At 36.8% G+C, this 22,706-nt stretch overlaps 2 protein-coding genes and 1 non-coding gene across 3 annotated transcripts; all 3 read right to left on the bottom strand.

Moving 5' to 3' along the window:
* Positions 1–5,454: 5,454 nt before the first annotated feature.
* TRNAP-AGG (transfer RNA proline (anticodon AGG)) lies at positions 5,455–5,526 on the bottom strand. Its single transcript has one exon. It is a non-coding gene; the product is annotated as a tRNA-Pro (tRNA).
* A 1,079-nt stretch (positions 5,527–6,605) lies between these two features.
* On the bottom strand, positions 6,606–9,364 carry LOC104597954 (pentatricopeptide repeat-containing protein At1g69290-like). Its single transcript, XM_010259760.3, has one exon. The coding sequence runs from the start codon at positions 9,218–9,220 to the stop codon at positions 7,265–7,267; it is 1,956 nt and encodes a 651-aa protein (XP_010258062.1). The 5' UTR covers positions 9,221–9,364; the 3' UTR covers positions 6,606–7,264.
* A 2,618-nt stretch (positions 9,365–11,982) lies between these two features.
* Positions 11,983–22,229, bottom strand: LOC104597955 (uncharacterized). Its single transcript, XM_010259761.2, has 9 exons — positions 21,903–22,229; positions 15,753–15,876; positions 15,592–15,659; positions 15,239–15,298; positions 14,957–15,115; positions 13,844–13,990; positions 12,493–12,707; positions 12,244–12,352; positions 11,983–12,159 (listed from the first exon to the last, which is right to left on the bottom strand). Exons 1-9 carry the CDS (start codon positions 22,014–22,016, stop codon positions 12,082–12,084), a joined length of 1,074 nt encoding a protein of 357 aa, XP_010258063.1. The 5' UTR covers positions 22,017–22,229; the 3' UTR covers positions 11,983–12,081.
* Between the last annotated feature and the right edge of the window lie 477 nt (positions 22,230–22,706).

Genomic DNA, 22,706 nt, shown 5'->3' with positions numbered 1-22,706 from the left:
CATTGCATATGGGGTATAATTCATCTAATATGCGGTGGAGACTGAAGAGATTAACTTTAGTGGGTAGGAGATTAGAAACACTCTTCCAAATGAAAAGTAGGATATTTGGTGGCATTAACTTGGTCCTCCAAAATGAATTCCAACTATTTTTTGAGTCAACAAGTCACTGTTAGAAGATGAAGGAAGTTCATCTTCATGCCCGATCTTCCAAATTTAATTCCATGAAGAGTACGACGCTCTAAATTATCACAAAGGAGAGAGGAGAGAGCCTCAATGCATATTATAAATAAATATGGAGAACGGACATCCTTTACAGAGTTCTCTTGATGGCCTGAATGTTTGCCCCGAAATGCCACTGACCAGCACTGCCAAGGTAGGAGTGGAGATGCAAGCTAAGATAAGAGAGTAGAAACTATCCTGGAAACCTAATGACTGCAAAACCTTCAGGAGGAAGGACCATTCAATCCTATCATAGGCCTTAGAGAGGTCCACCTTTAGCATGAAGTACCCTATTTTGCCCTTTTGTTTCTTCATTGTATGGACAACCTCATGTGTTATTATGGTATTATCAGTGATTTTCCTCCTAGGAGTGAAAGCACTTTGAAAATGAGATATGATCTGAGGAAGAATCTTTTTGAGTCTCAAAGTGATGATTTTGGCAATTATTTTATAAGTTACATTACAGAGTCCAATGGGTTTAAAATCATTTGCTTCCTCAACACCATCTGATTTTGGAATTAAACAGATTGAAGTTTGGTTTACCTCTGCGATTCGAAAGGGATCTCGGAAATACTCTTGGATCAAATGAGCCAACTCCGGGCCAATGAGGTGCCAAAAACGTTGATAAACTATAGCCTGAATCCCATCAGGGCCTGGAGCCTTAGTAGCGCCAATGCTGAAAACAGCTTCTTTGATTTCCTCGACCTCTGAAAGGCGACACAACATGTCATTTTCGTGAGGGGTGATTTTCGGGTTAAGGCCATGAAAATCCGAAAGATCTGGAGTGGAAGAGCAAAATAATTGTTTATAGTAATCTGTTAACATCTGGCTGATGGTTGAGGAGGAGGATGTCCAGATCCATTCTCATTCTTTAGCCAGTGGATCGATGTTCTTCTTTTGTTATTGGAAGCCAACATGTGAAAGTAACGGGTGTTACGATCCCCCTCACGTATCTTTGAATCCCGAGATCTTTGTTTCCAATATTCTTCTTCTTTGTCCAACCAACGCTCAAGTTCGAGTCACACAACTTTTTCCTCTTCACCCATACCGCAAGCCACATCAAGACTTTGTAAATAAGAGAGCTGATGTTCCAACCTTCGGATGTGGTGGTGTATACAACCATATTTACGTTGGGCCCCATTCTGAACCGTCTTGCACTCGTCAATGAAAGATCGTGGAGCAAGAGTCCAATTCTCAAAGAACTTGTCGCAGAAATCATTGTCCTTGAACCAAAAAGATTCAAACCGTGTATGTCCAGTTCTTTTTTGCTTTAGGACAAGCTGCAACAACGGTGGAGAGTGATCACTGGCGACTGGCGAGCGCTGGCAAGTGGAATACAGTTGCATTTGGGAAAATTTCTGACCAATTGCAGGAAACTAGAGCCGATCCAAGCGCTGCTTTACAAGGTTCTGGGTATTGCGACGACTTGACCAAGTAAAATGAGGACCGGCACCACCCAAGTCAATTAAAGCACAATCATCGAGGAGTTTAGTGAACTCTTTTAGCACTCTTGCTTTTGTTGAGATCCACCGCTTTTTTCCCCAACTTTAGTAGTCATATTCAGGTCACAACTCACCAATTATGCAGTAAGTTTCATTATTGGCATTATTGAAAGATCTAACAACAAAGAAGGTCCCAGGTGGCATAACGGGGAAAACCATGAATTCAGCAATGGATTATAGAATCAGAACTTGAAATTATCTCCACATTGATGTTACGATCCCAACCAAACCACAAGCCTCCAGCAAGGCCATGACAAGGAACAATATGGATTTTGTAATTGTTATAGAGACGTAGCAACCTTGTAGACTTGTCTAGCGAGCTCTTTGTTTCAGATAGGAAAAAGAAGGAAGGACGTTCCATAGAGAGAAGTCTGTTAAAATTTTGAACTGTCAGTCGACTTCCCGCACCCTGACAGTTCCAAGCTAAGCAAGTCATGGCGCTTGTGGTGGCAAATTTTGGCTTGCCACCTCAGCCATTTCCAGGTCCACAGGCATGTTCAATTTCAGATCAGTATCCGTCGTAGCTTTCAGGTGAGCTCTTTTCTTTAACCGAATACGGTCTTCTGAAACATGTGGTAACTCATTGGGAATGCAGTCCATCTCTTCTTCCACCAGAGGTTCAGCATAATCTGCTTTACGTTTGGTGGCTATATATCCTCTTTGTGACTTCCCTTGGCGCATGAATGGTGAAAGATCGATCAGAGAGAATTGCAGGGGCATGATTGGAGGTAATGGAATGGGATGAGTCTTGGTTGTACTTGCCTGATTTGGCGGGTGTGCCACCGACAATTTCGGTAGTAAACCCGCCCTCCCCGTTTGTGGGTATTTTCTCTTTGTCGCAACTAACTACAAGCCGGGTTGTGAGATCTTTTATTTCTGGTTCAGTGCTCTTTGAGTGGACCGTTGGTTTAAGTGTGCTTGAGTTGTTCTTCAAGTTGCATCTCATAGCACTAGTATGGTGTTGGCCGTTGTCTTGGGATGGCAGTTTTTGAATATTCAGACCCACTTCCATACTTGTAGCCGAGTGTAACGGATCAGAGATTCCACAAATCTCGTCAATAGCAATTAATGGGTTAACTGATAAAGCATGTACAGTTTTCATGTTTTGAACATTGGATAACTTGCCTATTTTGGCGGAGTCAGAACCGTTTGAAACGGTTTGAACTCCTCCCTTCTCGGAAGATGCTCTAGTTTCCAAAACTGATTCCCTCACAATGCTTGGGAATATATAAGTTTGGAGATGTTTGAATTGCACTGTTGTGAGAATGGTGTGACGACAAATTTCGTGAGGAGCTGAGGACTGTATTCAGTCATGCCAATACGAAGTAGATTCGATTAGAATGTGAGCATTTGCATTGAATTTGGACTTGATCCTTAGAACTATCCTCATAGATACTCACAGTCTTTTGCAATCGTGTATTAGGAATATCTTCATGTTTTTATATTTTTATTTATGGAGAGATATTTCTAATGCAGGGGTGCAAAGGATTGTGAAGACTGATGACAGTTTTGTGAGGACCAAATCCAGTTTCGTTTGCGTTGGGGTCAAATTCCATGGAATTTGGAAAAAGAAAATGTGTATTAATTTTCCACCAATATCGTGCATTCGATCCTTAGATTTGTATCAATTTTAGTTGCATGATTGCACCAATTCTGATTTCTAAATCAAAATGAAGGGCCAAAGTATAAATATCCATCCTGTATATAAAAGGCAATTTTTTATATTTAATATGATTTAGATATGCATAAATTTATTAAGGTAATTCATAAAAAAACCCATGAATACATAATATTTAGGGGTGTTCACGGGTCGGGTTGGGTCGGTTTATTGGGCTTTTCCCAACCGACCCGACCTGGTTGGGTTACCTGAGGTGGAAACCGAAACCGACCCATTGATAGGCCAGACCGATCTGATCGGTTTGAGTCGGGTTGGGTCGGTTTTGGTTTTGCTCCTGTACAAAAAGGACACCTAATTGAATTCTAATTGTAATTGCCTAATGGGTTGCCTATTTGGTGTAAAAGATTATAGAAAGTTATAAACTATGATAGATTGCCTATTCTAATTGTAATTGTCTAATGGGCATTCTAGTTCTAGTAGAAGACTAGTTATAGTTAAGTAGGAAACTACTCAAACTAGGAACTATCGAACTAGTAGAAGACTAGTTCGGTTCGGGTCAGGTTGGTTTCGGTTTTCACACAAGAAAACCAAAAAACAACCCGATATATCGATTTATATATTTGCCCAACCCGAAACCGACCGGTACTGATGAAAACCCGGCCGACTCAGGTTGGGTCCGAGTTGATCGGTTTAATCGGATTGGACACTATTATGAACAGCCCTAATTCTATTTTTTAATCCCAAACTTTACTCCCGGTGGAGGGATGGTCTCCATTAAATTTTATTAAGAAACCAAAATAAAATTATACCTTATCCCTCGAAAATATCTATATAAAAAACCATAATACAATTGTGTTCAAATGGTATTTCAGAGAATGGGATGATGATGGTGATAAAGTATTAAAATATTATTACCGAAAAAGTATAAGAATATGCATTTAATATATTCATGGTCCATCTTTAGCTTTGAACGTTGTTTTCTATCATATAGCCAATAAATGTGCATGTTTTAAGCTTTCTGCTGATTCGAGTAAAATATTGGCACTTGAAATCATCAGCGCAATATTATAAAATAATGTGTAAATAATATATCAGACAGACACAGAGGACCATGAAATAGTTGTAAATCAACATGTATAAAATGATTTAATATTATTATTTCTACACATGAATCATTAATTTGTTTGCCATTCCAAATAAAAATAAATAATGCACTAAATTACCCATTGAAAAAAAAAATGTTAAGTCAACTCAATCTTAATATGCCAACTAATGACTTTTATAGGTTTTTATATATTACTATACAGTATCTAAGTAACTCAGTATACGCATATTAGACTATCAATATGTTATTACTTATTTTAAATCAAAATATTAATTAATAAATAGCTGAATCTTCAGCTCAGCCCTTTCAAACAAGTAAGTCTTTCGGCTGCGTTTGTTTGTGATATAAACGTTAAATTAGGGTATTTATGCATCCCGGTTCGTGTTTGTGAGCGCTTGTTTGAAATGTAAAAAAGTAATGATTTTCAAAGTAAAATTGCATTTTTTGATACTTTCGTATTCTAAAAGAAATAGCATTACTGTACCTATTTTTTAGATACAAATTTGTATTCATTTGATAATTAACTTTTTGACCAAAGTTGAGACATTGGAGCATAAGATAATTGGAACAGTTAATGACGAGCCCATACTGATTGGATTGTCACATTTTAAGAATTCGGGTATTGAATTGTCGCATTTTAAAATTTAAAGACCAAATTATCACTCGAGCCAAATTACACGATACTGATCCGAAATTTTCCCAATTGATTAGATGAAAACTTGCAATACCTAAATCCAACAGCAATAATAACGAAACATAGTGCTTATTTGGTACTAAAGAAATTTATTGTTTCCACTTAATTGTTGTTGGATGAATGAAGTCCTCTTTTAAGGCTTTGGAATCACTATACACTATTGAATATTGAATAAAAAATAATTCTCTGAAGTTCTATTATCTCCAATTAAGTGTTATGCACGCATTAGTTGGGACATCATATTGCAAAGGTCAAAAGAGGCAACTCTTATATATTGATGCACAAGGGATTTCAGATTTTCACGAAAAGTACCAATGGGGCATTCCGAGAATTGAACTCGGGACCTCTCGCACCCTAAGCGAGAATCATACCACTAGACCAAATGCCCTTTATTTGAAATTAATTTGATTAATTTAAATTTATTTCAAGGCTCTCTAAGATACGTATTGATTATCATACCAACTTATTTGCACATATTGGTGTTTGAAGAAGAACCCATGGCCAATGCAGCGAAGATCTCTATACCCTATCCCTATGCGCTAAAGGTAATTGAGATCTTTGAAATATTTTAAGGCTGCATTTGGCATTCCTTATTTAAAGGACTCATCTCATTTTTGCTGTTAAAAATTCAGTGTTCACAATAGCATTTTAACTGCAAAAAAGTTGATAACTGGTAAGTCCTTAAAACAAAGAATGCAAAGTTATAGGATAAGAGCATGACAAAAGAGCTCAAAAACGTTTGCCAAAAACAGGGGAGTTCAATGTACTTAACAAAACAGGGTGGCGATCTGTGATCTGTGTAACTCTCTTATGTTCTTCTCCACTCGCGACGATATCTCTGTGATGGTCAACCCCATGATGCTGGCATTGCTGTACACATAAGGATGTTATGTAAACATTCCATATAAAATTATACGTATATTGCTAATCAGTTCAAATCATTATTGGGCTGAGTATAGGCGCTATGGACACTGTTATTATCATGTCTCAGACTCTCAGTAAGATTACAACTGACCCATTAATCCTCTGAGAAGGCACGGGTAGTGAGAAGACAAGAAGCTTGCAATGAAGCTTTCTGACTTTAGCATATTTTGAGCTTTTGGGAGCTATTCTTCTCGTCTTTTTGTCTTTCAGTTGCCAAACAGGAAAAATACGTTATTTTAGGCCTTCGAGCTTTCCATCTTTCTTCCTCTAACAATTATCTCCTCTTTAACAATTTTAGCATACAAGAGGAATTATGTATACTCAACTGTACATTTTGCTTACCAAAGTATGCAAAAGGAATTAGGTAATATGTGCTGAAATTTTTTTCTGCTCAAATATAATATGTTTTGACATGGTAGACCATAATTAGATTTGTTAAAATGATATGAACTTCATCTTGTAACATGTGCAAGCACTAGCATTTTCATGAATCAGACTAGTGAGCTCATTTGGAAATGTAAAGGATGCAAATAAAAGGGTAGATAAATGAAAAGCAAATGATCAACTGTCAATTTGGCCTTGTTATGGTAGCAACGAGTGCATTCAAATAAAAAGGTATTCTAAAGTACAATAAGGACTCTGAAGTCTCAATTCTTGTAGTAGGTTTTTCGCACCAACTATACCAGGATACATCATAGTACACATTGAAGAAACAATATTCTCTGATTTTTTTTAATTGCTGGAACTCTTCTGCAAGGTGTCATTTACTTCATTTTTGTCAGGCAAGGTAATGTTTACCACCACAGGAAATCTGAAAAGCTGGTTGCAGAACCAATTCATGAATTATATTCACACATGAAGTTTCTTCCAACTTCTGCACTTGTGTTGCATAAAATTGGCAAATTTTGATTGTCACTCAATTTCTTGCAAAATTGACTAGCCAAGTGGTTTAAACCAACCTCATAAGCAGAATTTCAAGAATTTAGATAAGGTTAGCTGTGGCCTATACAGAAGAAACTCCAGTAGAATTCCTTTCTCTTAGCCTTGCAGCAAGGGTTAGAATCAACTCCTCACCATCCTGTATCATCCATTGCAAGTTGAGAGTGAGCCCCTTCAACTTTCAAGTTGTAAGAGGCACCCATCAAGTTTGATTAGTGAGCTGATAACTGAGTTAATAAAACAAAAATCTGGAAAGTGTTAATTCATGCATTGAGACCAGCCCAGTTCTTGAATGCAACAAGTGCTTCCATCTTCCTGAAGTTCCTCTTCCTTAACTTTGCCACTTTGAGCTTCTTATGTGTCTCCATGAATGCCTGCTTGTATTTCCACTTATCAACAAATATCTTCATCTCTTGTGCCTTCTCCACAACTTGCATAACCGCATCAAAGAAACCTCCTTTAACTAACGCATACAAGAATGCATCCACAAGACTGTGGTCAAACTTGATCCCCTTCTCTGTCTCAGTGGAAATTCTTTTTCTCACTTCTGTCCATAGGATCAAAACACTGAAATACTTCTCTGCAGTTGTATATCCATTAATGAGAGACAAGTAGGTCTGCTCATTTGGTTCAAACTGAAGAAAAACCATTCTTCTAAAGGTCCGTCTTGCATCCTCTAAACGTCCAACCTTACAAAAAGCATGAATTATGGAATTCCAGTCATGGGTACCAACTTCAATTCGTGGATCCTCGACAACTTCATCTAGAAAGGCTGCCATTAGTTCAGGTCGGTGATTCTCTGTTAAACCTGTCATTATAGTTAGATAACTACTTTTCAGGTCAGGTATTCTTGCCTCGCACATATCCCTATACAGAGAAAAGGCTGATTGGAAATCTTGGCTTGCCATAGATGCTTCTATCAGAGTATCATAGCAACCAGCATCCAACTGAAGTCCAGAAGCAGTTATCTCCATTACCAAATGAGCAGCCTCGGTTGTTCTATGCTCTTTGCAGTAAGCCTTTAAGATTGATACATATACACCAAGGCCAACAGAACCTCCCTGAGCATTCATCTCATCAAGAATACTATGTGCTTTATCTAATAACCCCAGATTAACACAAGCATTTACAATCCCAAACCCCACAGAACCATCAGCCCTAATTGAAGAAGACTCCAATTTTTGAGCTTCTATTATCAGCTTAGCTAAACCCTTGGCACCTCCATCTCGAAGAAACCCATTCAAAACCGCACTGTAAGTTTCTTCACCAAAATTTGAATCCTGTGTATCTCCCCCTTGCAAACTGCGTAGAATGGTTGCTGAAACAGATTCTAAATTGCCTGATTTCACATACCCATGAATTAAATTACTGTAAAATTTGCTCTTCGAAGAAAAACCAAACTCACCCATCAATTTCTCCAATTCGATAATCTTGTCTTCAAGCCCTTTCAATGCGTACAAGTAAGCAAGAAAACCAAAACTAGACTCATTGGGCCAAACACCCAAAACAGACATAGTTTCCACAACACTATCGGCATCACTTACAGATTCCAGATGACAACAGCATCCTTCCAATGCCGCATTACAAGCACCTAAGCCAGGTTTCATGCTATCCAATTTCTCATCCAAAGCAATCCTACAGTTTTGGTTAAACACTTGTAAAAAAGCAGCAAATGTACCATTTTTCCTACTTATTTCGATAAGCACGTCTCCCCATAAACTAAAAGGAGGAAAAAATCTGTTCTTGAACATGGATTTTGTTAAAGCAAAAGCAGGGGCGGCAATGTTTGCAGATTTAATGGCATGTAAGAGAGTCTCTATTGTTTCAAGAGATAGAACTTCGGGATTCTTCTCCAACAGAAAGATGACAGAAGCAAATGCCCTCTTAAGATTATGAAGGTCTTTAAGAGAAGATAGATGGGTGATCAGAGAGTTGGAGAGATGCTTACTTGGGAACGCTGAATTGCTTGTGAGGATCTTAAAAGACTTCCACGCTTCATCAGTGTCGCGATTGTCAAGGGATGCTAGAAGGCTGGACTCTAAGGCGGTTTTATGTTCTTGTGTTAGAGGTAGCGGCGTAGATTCTGGGGGTTTGGGTGGTGGCAATGGCGTCTTTTTAAGGGCAAAGACGGAGGGTTGCAGGAAGGAATAAAGGGTTTGAATTTCGGGTGATGTTGAAAACGGCCTTTGTAACGGCAAAGAGATTGACCTTCTCCACATCTCTCCCTCTGTCCCTCGACTCCCTCTGTCTAACTCTCAACAGTCGTTCTGTGGTTTATGTCGTCCGCATCGAGTAGCCGGAGCGGAGAGACGTCTGTTGCTGCGGTTCCTAATTTTATTTCCCCGAAATACCCCTGCCAACGTAAGAAAACCTCGTTCCCTGTTTTTCTTTCTCTTATCTACCTCGGTGGCTACGTGCTGGGGTTAGCATGGGTCGGTTTCAATGCAGAACCTGGAACCTGGGGTCGGTTTCAAGTTTTTGGAATCGGAATTTATTCTGTGAATGTAGGGTTGGTTTTGGAGTCAATTTTAGGGTTTACTTATGGAACCTGTCTTTTTTTACTCTTCCTCTTAAAAAAAATTAAGCATGTCTTTTAAAAACTTGATTTTATATAATGATAATATATAATTTAAAATTTATATTAACTTTAATGATTAAATTGATTAATTTAATAGGTAGATTATAATAATATATTAATATATAATTCAAAATTTATATTATAAATTAAATTTTGTATATATTACGTTTTTATATTATTTATTATGCATAATCAAATTTTAAAATAAAAACAAATGATCAAATAATTTAAGTAACTCAATGCTCAAGTAAGACCATGGCTTTTGTAACTATGAGTGTTTGGGTTCAAATCTTAGTAGCCTTAAAAAATATTTTGGGATTTATTTCAAAGCAAATTCAGTTCCAAGGCTCATTCCACTAAGATCAACCAAGGCCAATTCATTAGGTCAGTTCACCATGGTTCTAAATATTAACACACGTCAGTTCATTAAATCCTGACCACCCTCTGAACCATGGTTTGACCCGATACAACCCCTGTAGGGGCATATCGGGAAGCTACCGGTGCAATATGTATTGGCTAATACGGACCTATACGTATCAATACTTTGAACTTTGAGGTAAACCTCTAGACCCTAGAACTGACCTATGTTGAGGTCGATTCCAAGAATTTGGAACCAGACCCTACCCTATAACAGATTGGGTAGGTTCGTTTCAAGGTCGAACCGAAATCATCACTGAGAGCATTCTTGGTGAGGAACACTAACAAAATTGATGCTGTCAAAGGACCAACCATGCCATGCTGGCTAGAACAAACCACATCTCTACTAGAACAAACCAGATAACATATCAATTGAGCCACCGCTCATTTGGCTTGGACGCTTGGTTTTTTAATTTGTTGGCAAGAGTAATTTGTGGGATCTTTTCTTATATGGGGGAAGTATGCTAATGGTAAGAGGGTTGGTTTGGAGTTTGTTCTTTTTTTTTTTTTTTAATTTTTGCTTCTTCCTCTCGGGTAATCTCTGCTTCCTATTTTTTTTTTTACCAATTCCATAGTGGACTTCTTGCACTAGTGAGACACATTTTGTTATTGTGGGGAGGGGGTGCCGGAATTTGCTTTACCCACAATGGATACCTAATAGAAAACACACCTTCAAACATATAAACACAAACTGTATTTTTAATTTATGCAACAATTTGTATTTACATGATCAAATGACGCACATCTGCAGTGTATGAATGGCAATGTATGAATGCAATTCAAGGTGAATAGAGTGTCGGTAGAGAGTAGTGGGCAGAAAATCTGGTTTGATTTTTATTGGAGATTCATCAATGGATCCAACTCATGGGTGACCTGTAGATCCAGTCACCATGAGGATATATTAAAAATAAAGTATTCTAAATTTTTTACTCTTATTCTTAAATGCCCATGTTATTCATGTATACTTCTTCTTAACCTTCATATAATGCAGCATCAGCTTCTAGTAGAAACTTGATAATGCACATGCAAACACATATTTACTAATTTCAGGAGTTTGGACTTGGGACCTAGAATACTTGGATGTAATTCTAGTTTTTATGTACAGAATTATTATTATTATTATTGCATTTATTAATGGCTTCCAATATTTAAAATATCAGTATTGCAAAGTGTGTTGGTATCCTTGGAAAAGGATACATAATGACACTTTGTATATGTATGGATATATGCAAAACTGTGCTAATGTGTCATGCGACTAGGTTTAAAGCACCCATTTTTAATAAAACTTTCTTATCCTCAAACAACGGAGATCAAAAATCTCACATAAAGAATAATCTTTTTTTCGTATTTTAATTCAACACACTAAATCACTAATAACCCTCAAGGTATATGCTAACAAGTAGCAGGACTCTAATCCACATCTCCGCTTGGACTACCCAGCTAAGTTACCAACTAACTCGGTCACATAAAAAATAATCCAAAAATATTATAAGATACCCGCTACGTGCTAGAAAAAGAAGACAAAAACTTATAAAATCAGTACCCAATTCTACACATACTCCACGCCTAATCTTCAAATAAGAGAACAAGTTTTCATTAAGAAAACAATATATGATACATCTTGTAATTGCTCCTTGAAACTTAATTTTTTGGAGACGAATAATCCAAACAGCTTTCATTTCATTTTTAAGCCATACAATAACCATTTGGATCGTAATTCCAACTGTTTCACCGATATGTACAGTGCACTAAAAGATGACAGGCCACATACCTTCAAACTGAAATGGTTTGGGTTTTACAGCCATAGAATTCGATTTAGTTAGCCTTCTGTCAACTGCGAGATCCCAAGTTTAGTCTATTGAACAAGTCCCAAGTTCCCAATTCCCCAATCTAGAATTATCCTCCTCAAGGGTCTAAAGTTCATCATATCAATTCACTTTCAAAAGATTTTCATGCTACTCTCTTGTCTAGCACTTTTGGAAGAGTGGATGGAACGAACTTAACATATGTCTTTTCTGTATCTTGTCTTTCGTTTTACAATCACATAATATCTCATCAAAGCTATGTAATAGAAGTTTATCAGACCTACGTTTCTAAGTTCCTCTTCTTAACGTCATTCAGGAAATTCCCTAGGAGCCTCTGATCAAAGAGCATGTTTGGTACCTACGGCAGCAGTGACAATGTTAGAACATGACAGTATATATAAAGGATGTTTTGAAAAAACCAAAAGGTAAGAAGCCACCAGACCTTGTCTCCAAAGAAGATCTTCGAATTGTTGGCTATAGCTTCAATAAACTTGAGTTCAAGATACTGTGGTGTGAGCTTAAACTTGTTTGCTTCAGCTTCTTTTATCACCCTGGATAAAGGAAATGAAACAACGTAATCAACTATCACTACCATCACGTCTCTCTCTCTCTCTCTCTCTCTCTCTCTCTCTCTCTCTATCTATATATATATATATATATATTAATTAGGCCTGGATAGATGTTCAATGACCTGTAGTAGTTGGCATCTGTCAAGCTCTTTTCACGCTCCAGGTACATTTGGTTTTCAATTTCCTGCTGCTTTTTGGCATTTTCTTTTTCCATCAGCTTTTGCAACATGATGATCCTGCTGACCTCGGCATTTTTCTCGGCTTCTGATAAAGCCATCTTCTTCTGTGTCTCGGCCTCTTTCTCAGCTACCCTTTGTTTCTCAATTGCAATTAAAACCTACATAAAAGTACCGACCTTTCAACCAAAAGTAGGAACTATAATTTTAAAGCAGAATTTTTTGTCGATTACCAGAAAAGCAAATTTTTTGTCCATAAGATTGAACATTGTAGGTGACAACAAGTCATATTGCAGGTGGAGGTGATTCAAAGGTAGTGGTGGGTTGGCTGAAAAACAGTGGGAAAAACTGGCACGTCTTGATGGAGATTAGACATCTGACATGAGAAGTAAATAACACCTTCTCTTCGCTTCAAACATAAAAAAGTTGTTTGGCTGACACAACTAGCCAAACAAGGGGTGAATATGAATCATTTGTTTTGGGATCTCATGGATGTAGAAGGAATCCAAACAAGGAATAAGGTTAGGTGGCTGAGGCCAGCCTATATTTCTTGGGATGCTTAACATATTTGTACAGATTCGCTCCCTTATTGACATTAAATAAAATTCTTACAGCTACCAATAAAAAGAATTGGTATTTCATTTATGTGGGTTAAAACAAATTTTACTAAAATTTCAGTTATTCCACCAAAATTTTCTACTCAATATCTCATTCTAAGTAATATCATTTGTTATATTGTTTTATATTACATGTTATCATGTTCTCTTCTAAATAAAATACTCTAAATTTCTATTTTCTCTCATTTTTATCCCTTAAAATCCTCTGAAAGATAAGAAGTGCCATTACCCAATGTTGATCCTAACTATTTGTTGTCTTGGATGTAGTAGCCTGGATATGGACTTAATCTTTGGCATTTAATGCACTGGCCACTCTCAGACTCAAGCCTGCTTTCTCACACTTGTTAGCTCAAGATTTTACCATTGCACCAAGCAAAACCCCTCTTAAAATCCTCTAAAAGATATCTTTAGCAAATAAAATTCTTACAACTTTCAGTATTATTTATTAATTTCAGAGAAAATTATGGTGAAATGTGCTGAGGTTTTTGTTGAAGTTTACTAATTCTTGGTGATACTTGAAATTTTGAGATTTTAGGATTTCAATTTCATTCGGCCAAAATTCTGCAATATTTCAATGAAATTAAAAGGTATGATTAGGCTTAAGTTCCCTTTTTCTTAGAAGGGGCAAAAAATAGAAATAAAACGATAACTCCAGCATACCAAAAGAACAAGACAAATACCTTAGTGCGTTCCTCTTCCATTGCTTCAAAATTGCGTTTTATGCTTTCTGGAATTTTTGGTTTTGTGACACGGACACTAATAATTTCAATACCTGGGGCATATCGCGTACAGTCACCCTGAAGAGCATCTTTCATTTTCTCATCAATCTGAAACATTTAAATTTATTACTTGTCAAATAAGTGTCGCAATCCAAAATATTACTAAATTCAGTTGAGGACCCCAACAGTTTCAAGCATATAATCTACATCATCAGATTGCATAATCAGTAAAAAACAATGTGTAGCAGAAATGTAAATGTTGACATGGATGAGTGGGAAAACTAAAAAAGACATTCATAGAAACCTAGGAATAGCCGCAATAGGTCATAAGGGAAAGCAGACTATGATGATTTGGTCACATGCAGAGAACATCTATAAAGCCCATGAGAATAAGTGATCTAGTAGTGCAAATTGAAGGATCTAGAAGAACTAAGGGCAGGCCAGAAGGACATGGGTTAGTAGTGGGAAATGGTTTAAAGGTCCTTTAACAGCGGCCATGGCCTATGGTACCGAACAAAGTGAAGTGACAGAGTAGGATTCATGTATCCAATCCCATATAGTTGGGACAAAGCTTAGATGAGTTGAATTGAGATTTCAGATTTAGCAAGTTCAAGTGCAGGATTTAGAATGAGAACTTTAATGTAATTGGTGACAAGTTATCAAATCAGATTATCAATAAAATAAAAGAAAAGGACAGAAAAAAAAAAAAGGAAGGGAGGGGGGAGCTAGCATATCCGGCCTTGCGGAGATTTCTGCTTTTTGCCATTTGTTGAACAGTTTGGAAGGAAAGGAACTGTAGGATCTTTGAGTCCAAATCAGAAGCTTGGAAGAGTGGAATGGTTGCTACAGCAGTGGGCTGGTTGCTCTAATCTAGAAGCTGATTGTATATCATCTCTGCATATTTATAGAGGCACACTTTTCGCAATTGGGTGAGGGCTTCTCGCTTCCCCCCCCCCCTCCCTTTTGTTATTAATACAATTCCCATATTACATCTTTCAAAAAATATATAATATTAGAGATAGCCCAATTTTTTCTGAAAAAACAAAGTATCTCTAGTTTAGCCCGGTTTCTTGCCTGGTCAAACATGTCTATATAAACTTGCTGAAGAGAATGAGCACTGCAAAACTGATTGATTTCATGATGAATCTTATCATATATCCATGTATGGTCATATTGTATACCATAGTTGAGAAGTGTTTCATATACATACTCCTTACGAAGACGATTAACAACCTGGAGAAAGAATTTCAGAATTTTACATAATTCAACACATTAATGGAATTTGAAAAGAAAAAAAAATGAATAGGATGATATCCAATTTAATGACAGAACAAATGCAGGATTTCAATGTTCTACCTCAATCTTCTCAAAGCTGATCATAACACCGCCTTTTGTACCACATGGGATATCCCTTACCTGTTTACTTTAGAAAAAAACAGATATTATTTGATAATAAAGCATATTGGCTAGTGATAAAATGTAATCTAAAAAAGTTCCATACAAGACTATTCAGTTAGCAGGATAATTGGTCTGCAGTTCTCCAACCACAAATATGCCAAAACAATTTAATTTCCACTTTTAATCTATAAAATTGAGTAGGATGTTGACTTCTTGTATCCGATTTGCTTATGGCTGAAGCCTTGTAATGTGATTGATTCCAATAATTGCACCCTCAGCCCTCACTGGGTGAAATAGTGAAAATATTTTACCTGATCTGTCTGAATAGTCACTTGAATAGGCTCAAACTGAGTTATCAGAGGCATCTTCAAATGGAAACCTAGAAAGACAATTGAGCTCAAGCTCAAGCACACATTGTATATGTCTAACACTTTCAACAAATGCAAGGTAAATGAAATGAACATAACAATACCTGGGTTAGTTATTGTATTCAGAAGGGCACCTCCCCTCCAGTAAACCCCAACATGACCCTCTGGGACTTGATGTAATATGGAAAAACTATTACTTGCAGTTGAAAATGACGAAGGAACCACCACCTGTGTAATTTGTCATAGAACATTTAAATTAATGGATTTAGGTGAAGTCAATTAGAAAATTTTCACAAGTTCATCAAATGGTTCTAATTGCATTAAAATTACAAAATATCTAAGCAAGTTTTGTGCAAATTTCAGTCCAAAAAAAGAGTGATTGCTGAATGAGAAATAAACAACTTGAAATTTTTCCAAAAAAAAAAAAAGAATGTGCTCGCTGACTCTATGCACATGTGTATTTGGAGGGGGGGTGCCCTGGTGTTGCAACAGATACTTTTAACGGTTCGGATATATAATGGCACATCTATCATTTTCTATCCTTTTTGTCACCAAAGCCTCTAATGCATGCACCCCATCAATGTTGTCAAAAAATCATCTCAACCATAAGAAAAAGAATTATGTAGTGGCTTTTAATCTTGCAATCTTGCCTGAATTTGAAGGGGTGTCCAAGGAGTTTTTTTTATAGGAAACAGTAACTTTCATTAGCTTAAAAAACAGGAATACAACTGTCACCTACAGAGACATAAGGTGACCCCTCATCAAAAATCAAATTACAAAACATCCCAAAACAAAGACTCCTGATTTACTCCTTGATTGGCTAGATTGTCAGCTAAAGCATTTGCTGACCGCCTAGTCCATTTTACATGTGCACCCAGCCATAGTTTTCAAGGCGCCAAGGTGAGGCTGGGCGTCAGGGGGGTGCCTTGTCACCTAGGTGCCAAGGCAGGCGCCTAGGCGTAATGGACTTTTTTATATAGAAAATATAGATCCTAGGGTGGTTCCCTAGGTACCATAGCCATATTTCCTTAATAATTAGTCATAATTTTCATAAGAAAAGTATTCATGTTAAAGTATAGAAAATCAACATATTCATGAGAAGAAAAATAAAGATGGAAAAGAAAATTCAAAAAATATAGGGTCTGAACCCTTATTTTTGTTATAGGAAAAGAAGAAAAGATAGGGTCTGAACCCTTATTCAAAAAATATAGTAGTAGTAGTATTGATAATTAGACAAAATTTTTTAAGTTCTTCCTTACTTATTGGTTCAGGTTTTAAAGTCTTTGAGGGTTCAATACAGCATTTAGTAGTAGTAGTAGTAGTAGTAGTATTGATAATTAGACAACATTTTTTAAGTTCTTCCTTACTTATTGGTTCAGGTTTTAAAGTCTTTGAGGGTTCAATACAGCATTTAGCAATGTTTGTATTGATTAAATCCTAACAAATAAGAAAATAATAAAAACAAATTAGTATATAAACACACAAAATGAGTATTTTAGTTTAATAGTGCCTATTTTATAATTATAATGTCAAAAAATAAAGAATAAAAAAGTATTTTACAATACATAGTACAAACTGCTAGGTGATTAGGCGAGGTGAGCCTCAAAGGGCGCCTTGTCGCCTAGGCGCCCGCCTAGGCATTGCCTTGACAACTATGCACCCAGCTCCCTTGTGAGGTTCAATAATTCCCTTACAGGTTGTCTAAGGGACCATGTTCCCAAGCTATTTGTTTGTGGCCAGCCTACTACCAATTTTGAGTTTCCCTCCATTTCTAGCTGTTGAATGCCCAATTGCTTAGCCAATCTGAGCACCTGGAGGAGGGCCATCACTTCTGCTCTAAGTGAGTCCCCCACCCCTATTGGACAAGAAAACATGGCCGGGATTCTTCCTCCCGCATCTCCAAACACACCCCCAATTCCAGAGGATCCAGGGTTCCCAACAGAGCTGCCATCAAAATTTAGTTTCACAGCACACTGCAAAGGAGGAGACCAAACTGCTTGTATGGTAGAAGATGAAGCAGAAGACCCTGCTATTACACTCCAAACTCTAGTCAAGTCATCTACAGAGACATCCTTGAATGAGTCTAGAGTTTTCAACCAATGTATGGCCTTGATGGTGTCCAAGGAGTCATTTGGGTATGGTTTCTGGTCAGTACTAGAATTGGAGTCGTTGGGTTGATCTGTTGTATTGTTTTTTGTCTTTGATGTATTGTGGTATCTTGTATTTTTTCTCTTTTGGTGATCTCTCATCACCCCTGGATGTACTTTTTTATCAATTAATGAATTTCTTTCTTATTTATTACCAGAAAAAAAAAAATAATGTCAAAAAAAAAAAAGTACCTGGGCATTCCAAGGGATTGACAATATCCTAAGTAAATGAGTTACAACTAGGCAAATACACAAGTTTTGAGAAAACCTTTATGATACCACAAGATGTTTATGTAAAATGAAGTTATTTATATAATGATATGATTTTACACAAATAAATCAAATACCAATATCTTTTTAAATTGCAACTCACCTTTACCCAGATACATCATGGATAGCATCTATATCTCATGGATATGAATTTACACTTGGAATTGAAGTACCTGACAGGGATAGAAATTCCATTTTTACGTACCCAGGCAATTGTGTTTTAAGAGGCAGAAAAGGCATGTATAGAGGCACCCCAAGGCAAATATGTGATGAACAGCATGCATCAGGTATACACCTTTACGTTGAGGAATGAGATGAAGTGCATGGCATAAAGTGATACATACCAAGTTGAGAAGCATGAATCTTGGGAGATCAACATGGTTTCCATGAGAGTGAAAAAGAAAATTTTAGAAAGCAGAGGACAATATTTACTTTAGCTCAAAACTCTAATTGTTCAAAGCAACTCTGAAGTGCATAATTTTTATGCAATTGTACGAACAACTTCATTCTCAAAATTTTGAATTACACTTTTCTTCTTTACATATCCCACTTGTAGGTTTATGCAGCATGCTGCAAGCACATAATTAGGGTGCAACTTGAGTCAGGTTGGATAGTTTGTTAAATTTTAAATGGGCACAAGCGTGAATTTAAGCCCGATGCAGTTGAAATTCCTCAAATTGGGCAATCTGATTTGCACCCGTACAAATATTGCAATTCTATCATCTAATTTCTTCCTTTAAAGATTCTATTATCAGCCAACCAAGAACACAGCATTCCAAATATCATTTTTACCACCTCTTCCTCCAAACTAGGCTTGCTCTAGAAAACTTTATCATTCCTTTCTCCCAAAATAGCCCAAAAAACTGCTACAGGCACCATATTCCATGCTACTCTGTTTGCCTCACCTGCTCAAACCATTTAGGCAATATTCTCCCATAAAATTCTTCACAGATCCCAGGAAAACACTTTTTTATCAGTATTCTGGGAAACACCCGTTACCTGCAAACAGGTGTAGTACTTCCATCCAGATCTAGTAAATAGAATCACAGTGCAGCATTAAGTGATTTGTGTTTCCTCATACATGTTACCTAGCATACAGCATAAATTATCAACTTTTATACCCCTCCTCATCAGATTATTCCAAGTCAATCCTCTGTCCATGATAGTAGTCAGCACAAGTGCACATACACACACACACACAAACCCCAAAGAAAAAAAAAACCACTTTGGAAGGAACAACAGCATACCAGATTCTAGAATTTGGGAAATCTGTATCAAAAGTTCTAGCCAGGTTATTGTAAAAGAACTTCACCAAGAAATTACCTGTCTCCTCCTAGGCTGAAGACCTCTGTCTGTCCTCTCCCCGTTTATCCTTATATTATATGATGTTTGTACTTCTTTGTAGCAGGTCCATCAGAGGAGCCACCTCCCAATCATTTAAGTTTCTTCAAATTTGAGGGTTCCATATCACTTTATTATTGTGTAGTACCAAGCTTTTGACCACCCTTGCTTCCTTTTCAAGATATGTCAAAAAGTAGTGGGAAGGATTCCGTGAGAGGCCTGCCATCACACTAAATATATTTGCAAAGCATCACTTTTTCACCATCCCCAACCTCATTTTTTATACCTTTAATGAACTAATGGGATGATTTCTGCACTACCTTCCAACCTGAGCATCCAAAGTAAGAGTTTAATTCAGTTGAACCCCACTCCCTATTCATTAAGTCATATTTGGCCAAGATCACCCTCTTCCATGTCTGTCTGTTCATTATACCTCTGAAGCCACTTGCCTAATAGGGCAGTGTTAACCCTCAACTTTCTGACCCCTAGAGCACCATTTTTCTTAGCCATACATACCCTATTTCAGTTTACCAAGATGATAAGGGGTGTGTTAACACAGTTGATAATACACTCTTAATTAGAGTAATTACACCCCCCTTTGAGAGGTTTTTGGATTTCCAGGAGGCTAGTTTTTTGTCCATGCACTCCACCGTTGGATCCCAAATTGATTTTGAAATGCATTTGACCCATTGAGGTATTCCCAGATATTTGGTTGGTAGTTTATCTACCCTAAACCTACCCAACCCTCTATTTCAGCAACCTCACCAACCACCATAATCTCACTTTTATGCATGTTTATATGAAGACCGGTCACCACTTCAAACCATCTAAAAATTGCTTTAAGATTTCCCAATTGTTCTTGGGATGTACTACAAAAGAAACGAATGTCATTAACAAATTGAGGGAGAGGCACTTTCATTTCACCCTCTCCAACCATGAAGGTTCAATGCGACCAGCTGAGGAAGCTCTTTTTACATTTTACTAAAACCCTCAGTTATACAAATGAATAGAAGGGGTCCCCTTGTCTAATAAGCCAATACCTAGAGTTCACAAATTTTCCATATTATATTCCTTTCATCAAACCAGAGTAAATGAAAATTTGTCATGATCCATCGATTGCAGACAAAAATCAACAACACCTACAGAAAAAGTTAGACAAAAATTGCACTCCAAGTGCAATCCCGTATTATTCCTAAAAATCTTGAATGATAATATAAATCTGCTGTATTAACTTCAAAAACATGATAGTTCCACCACAGTGCATAGCTCTTATCAATAATAAATTCTGATCTCACTGGTACAGCTGAGTTTGTTATTGAGAAGAGACCTGTGCTTTAAATTCGTTCCATACTGCATCTCAATGTGGTTAAAAACACTGTTTTCCTGAAACTTGGGAGATTTTTATATTATATCAGAATTTCAAAAAAAAATCAGTGGAGTTTTTTTTGTTCCAATTTCTATTCCTTTTTTGTATATTTTATTTGTTTCAATTTCATCTGTATGCCCTCTTCATAATACCTCATCTCAATGACTAAAATTTCTCCGACTCCTCTCCATTTTAACTCCGAATTATAGACTATATTATTCTCTATATGTTTTGTACCACTCACTCCCAAAACCAGAATGAAATCTCAAAATTTTAAAGTTTCCATTGAAATTTTAATCTTTGCAGCAGAGACATTGCTCTTTGCCAACAAATTTGGTATGATTCTGCACTCGAATAATACACAATTCCAAAGAAGGTAAATTAGTGAAACCAACAAGTATTCATCTTATTAAGCACTATGCATTTATCATCAATCAAACTAATTAAATTACTTGATACGGTAGATCCTAAATCATGTATAAGATTTTCCAATGTAGAGTATATTTGTTAATGCTAGGGCCAGTACTGTTCAAGCTGATTACATCCATAAAGTTCATGAACAGATAATATGGGCATAAAACTCATAGATAAATTGCAGAACATGAGTCTGTGCTATTGCGGTAAAATACACCAGGAATCTTGCTAAGGTTGAACTATTCATAGGCCTTCTTAATAGCAACTTAGGGTGAATTAGATTATCTAATTTGCATATACATCACTAATAGTTTTTTTAAGGGTCTTCATTACTGCTATACTGTACAAACTACAAACTAAGCATATAGGATGATTAAGAGATATAGTGGAGAAAAGGAATAGCTTATGCAAGTTATTTTGGAAGGTACAGTTGCATCATATTATCCACTCCGCTTTCTCTTATTTTTCTTGTTTCATTGGTTTCGCAATCGTTTAAAAACATCATCGCACAAATTGCAAAATAGATCGAAAATCTCAATAATCAGAAAAAAAATATATATACTGCGATTGAATGGATAAAAACGTTTCATTCAGACTAATCAAATAGAGACGGAGAGGTAACAAAATGATCCAGGGTCGGATTTAGCATATTACATGAACAGTAGTGAACTGTAGGAAGACAGAAAAGGAAAGGTTGAAACCGATGAGGCAGTTACCAGGGCAGCGAAGGAGACGAAAACCATCAGAACTGAGATAATGGCGGAGAAATCTCCACCAGCTGGACGAGGCTGAGCAGCTCTCGCTCTTTGCTCCTGCGTCTGCGTGTCCATAACGATCAGACTGCTCTCGTTCGGGTTCTGCAGTGTGGTACTACGCTTTTGATATTGCCCGTAGAGAAGTGCACTCGAATCAACCCATTGCTACCTACATCGCGAACATCTGTGTTTCGTGGCAGCAGATCCGATAGTGCGGTGGCCGATTGGTCGTCTAAGGGTAACTTTTGGAGTGCAAAGAGATTATTCGAATAATCAAAGGTAAATGCCGGCATCGCGCCAATAAGCACTTACTTGTATTTGTATTTGGGAAATAAATCTAGATTTTGGATTTATTTTTAAGTATTTAATTTATTTTTGGCCTATCTCGGCCTGCTATCATTTTAAATGTCCCCACTGTTTTGGCTATTTTAAATTATATATATATATTAAAACTGGTCTTGCCATATCAGCATAGCTTTCTTGAGAGAAGCTATTTATCTATTTTTTCTATTTTTTGTATTTTTTTCTTATTTTCTTTTGTTCTAAAAATATAAAATAGTAATCGAACGAGATGCACTTTCCCACAACTTAAATAATCACTTCTCCTAAAATTTCTCCAAAATTACTTCCCCCACTTATCTTCCAAATTATCTTTAATTCCTATTTATCTCCAAAATTATCTCTAATTTAGTAGAGAGTTTCTCTCCTAAATTATCTATAATTCCTATTTATCCTCTCCCTTAACTTTTATCTATATCTATCTAA

Source organism: Nelumbo nucifera, chromosome 4 (genome assembly GCF_055504915.1).
Source record: "Nelumbo nucifera cultivar China Antique chromosome 4, China Antique-T2T, whole genome shotgun sequence".
In the NCBI taxonomy this organism is placed as follows: Eukaryota; Viridiplantae; Streptophyta; class Magnoliopsida; order Proteales; family Nelumbonaceae; genus Nelumbo; species Nelumbo nucifera.
The sequence above is the reverse complement of the archived record's forward strand: the minus strand, read 5'-3'. Positions and strand labels throughout refer to the sequence as shown.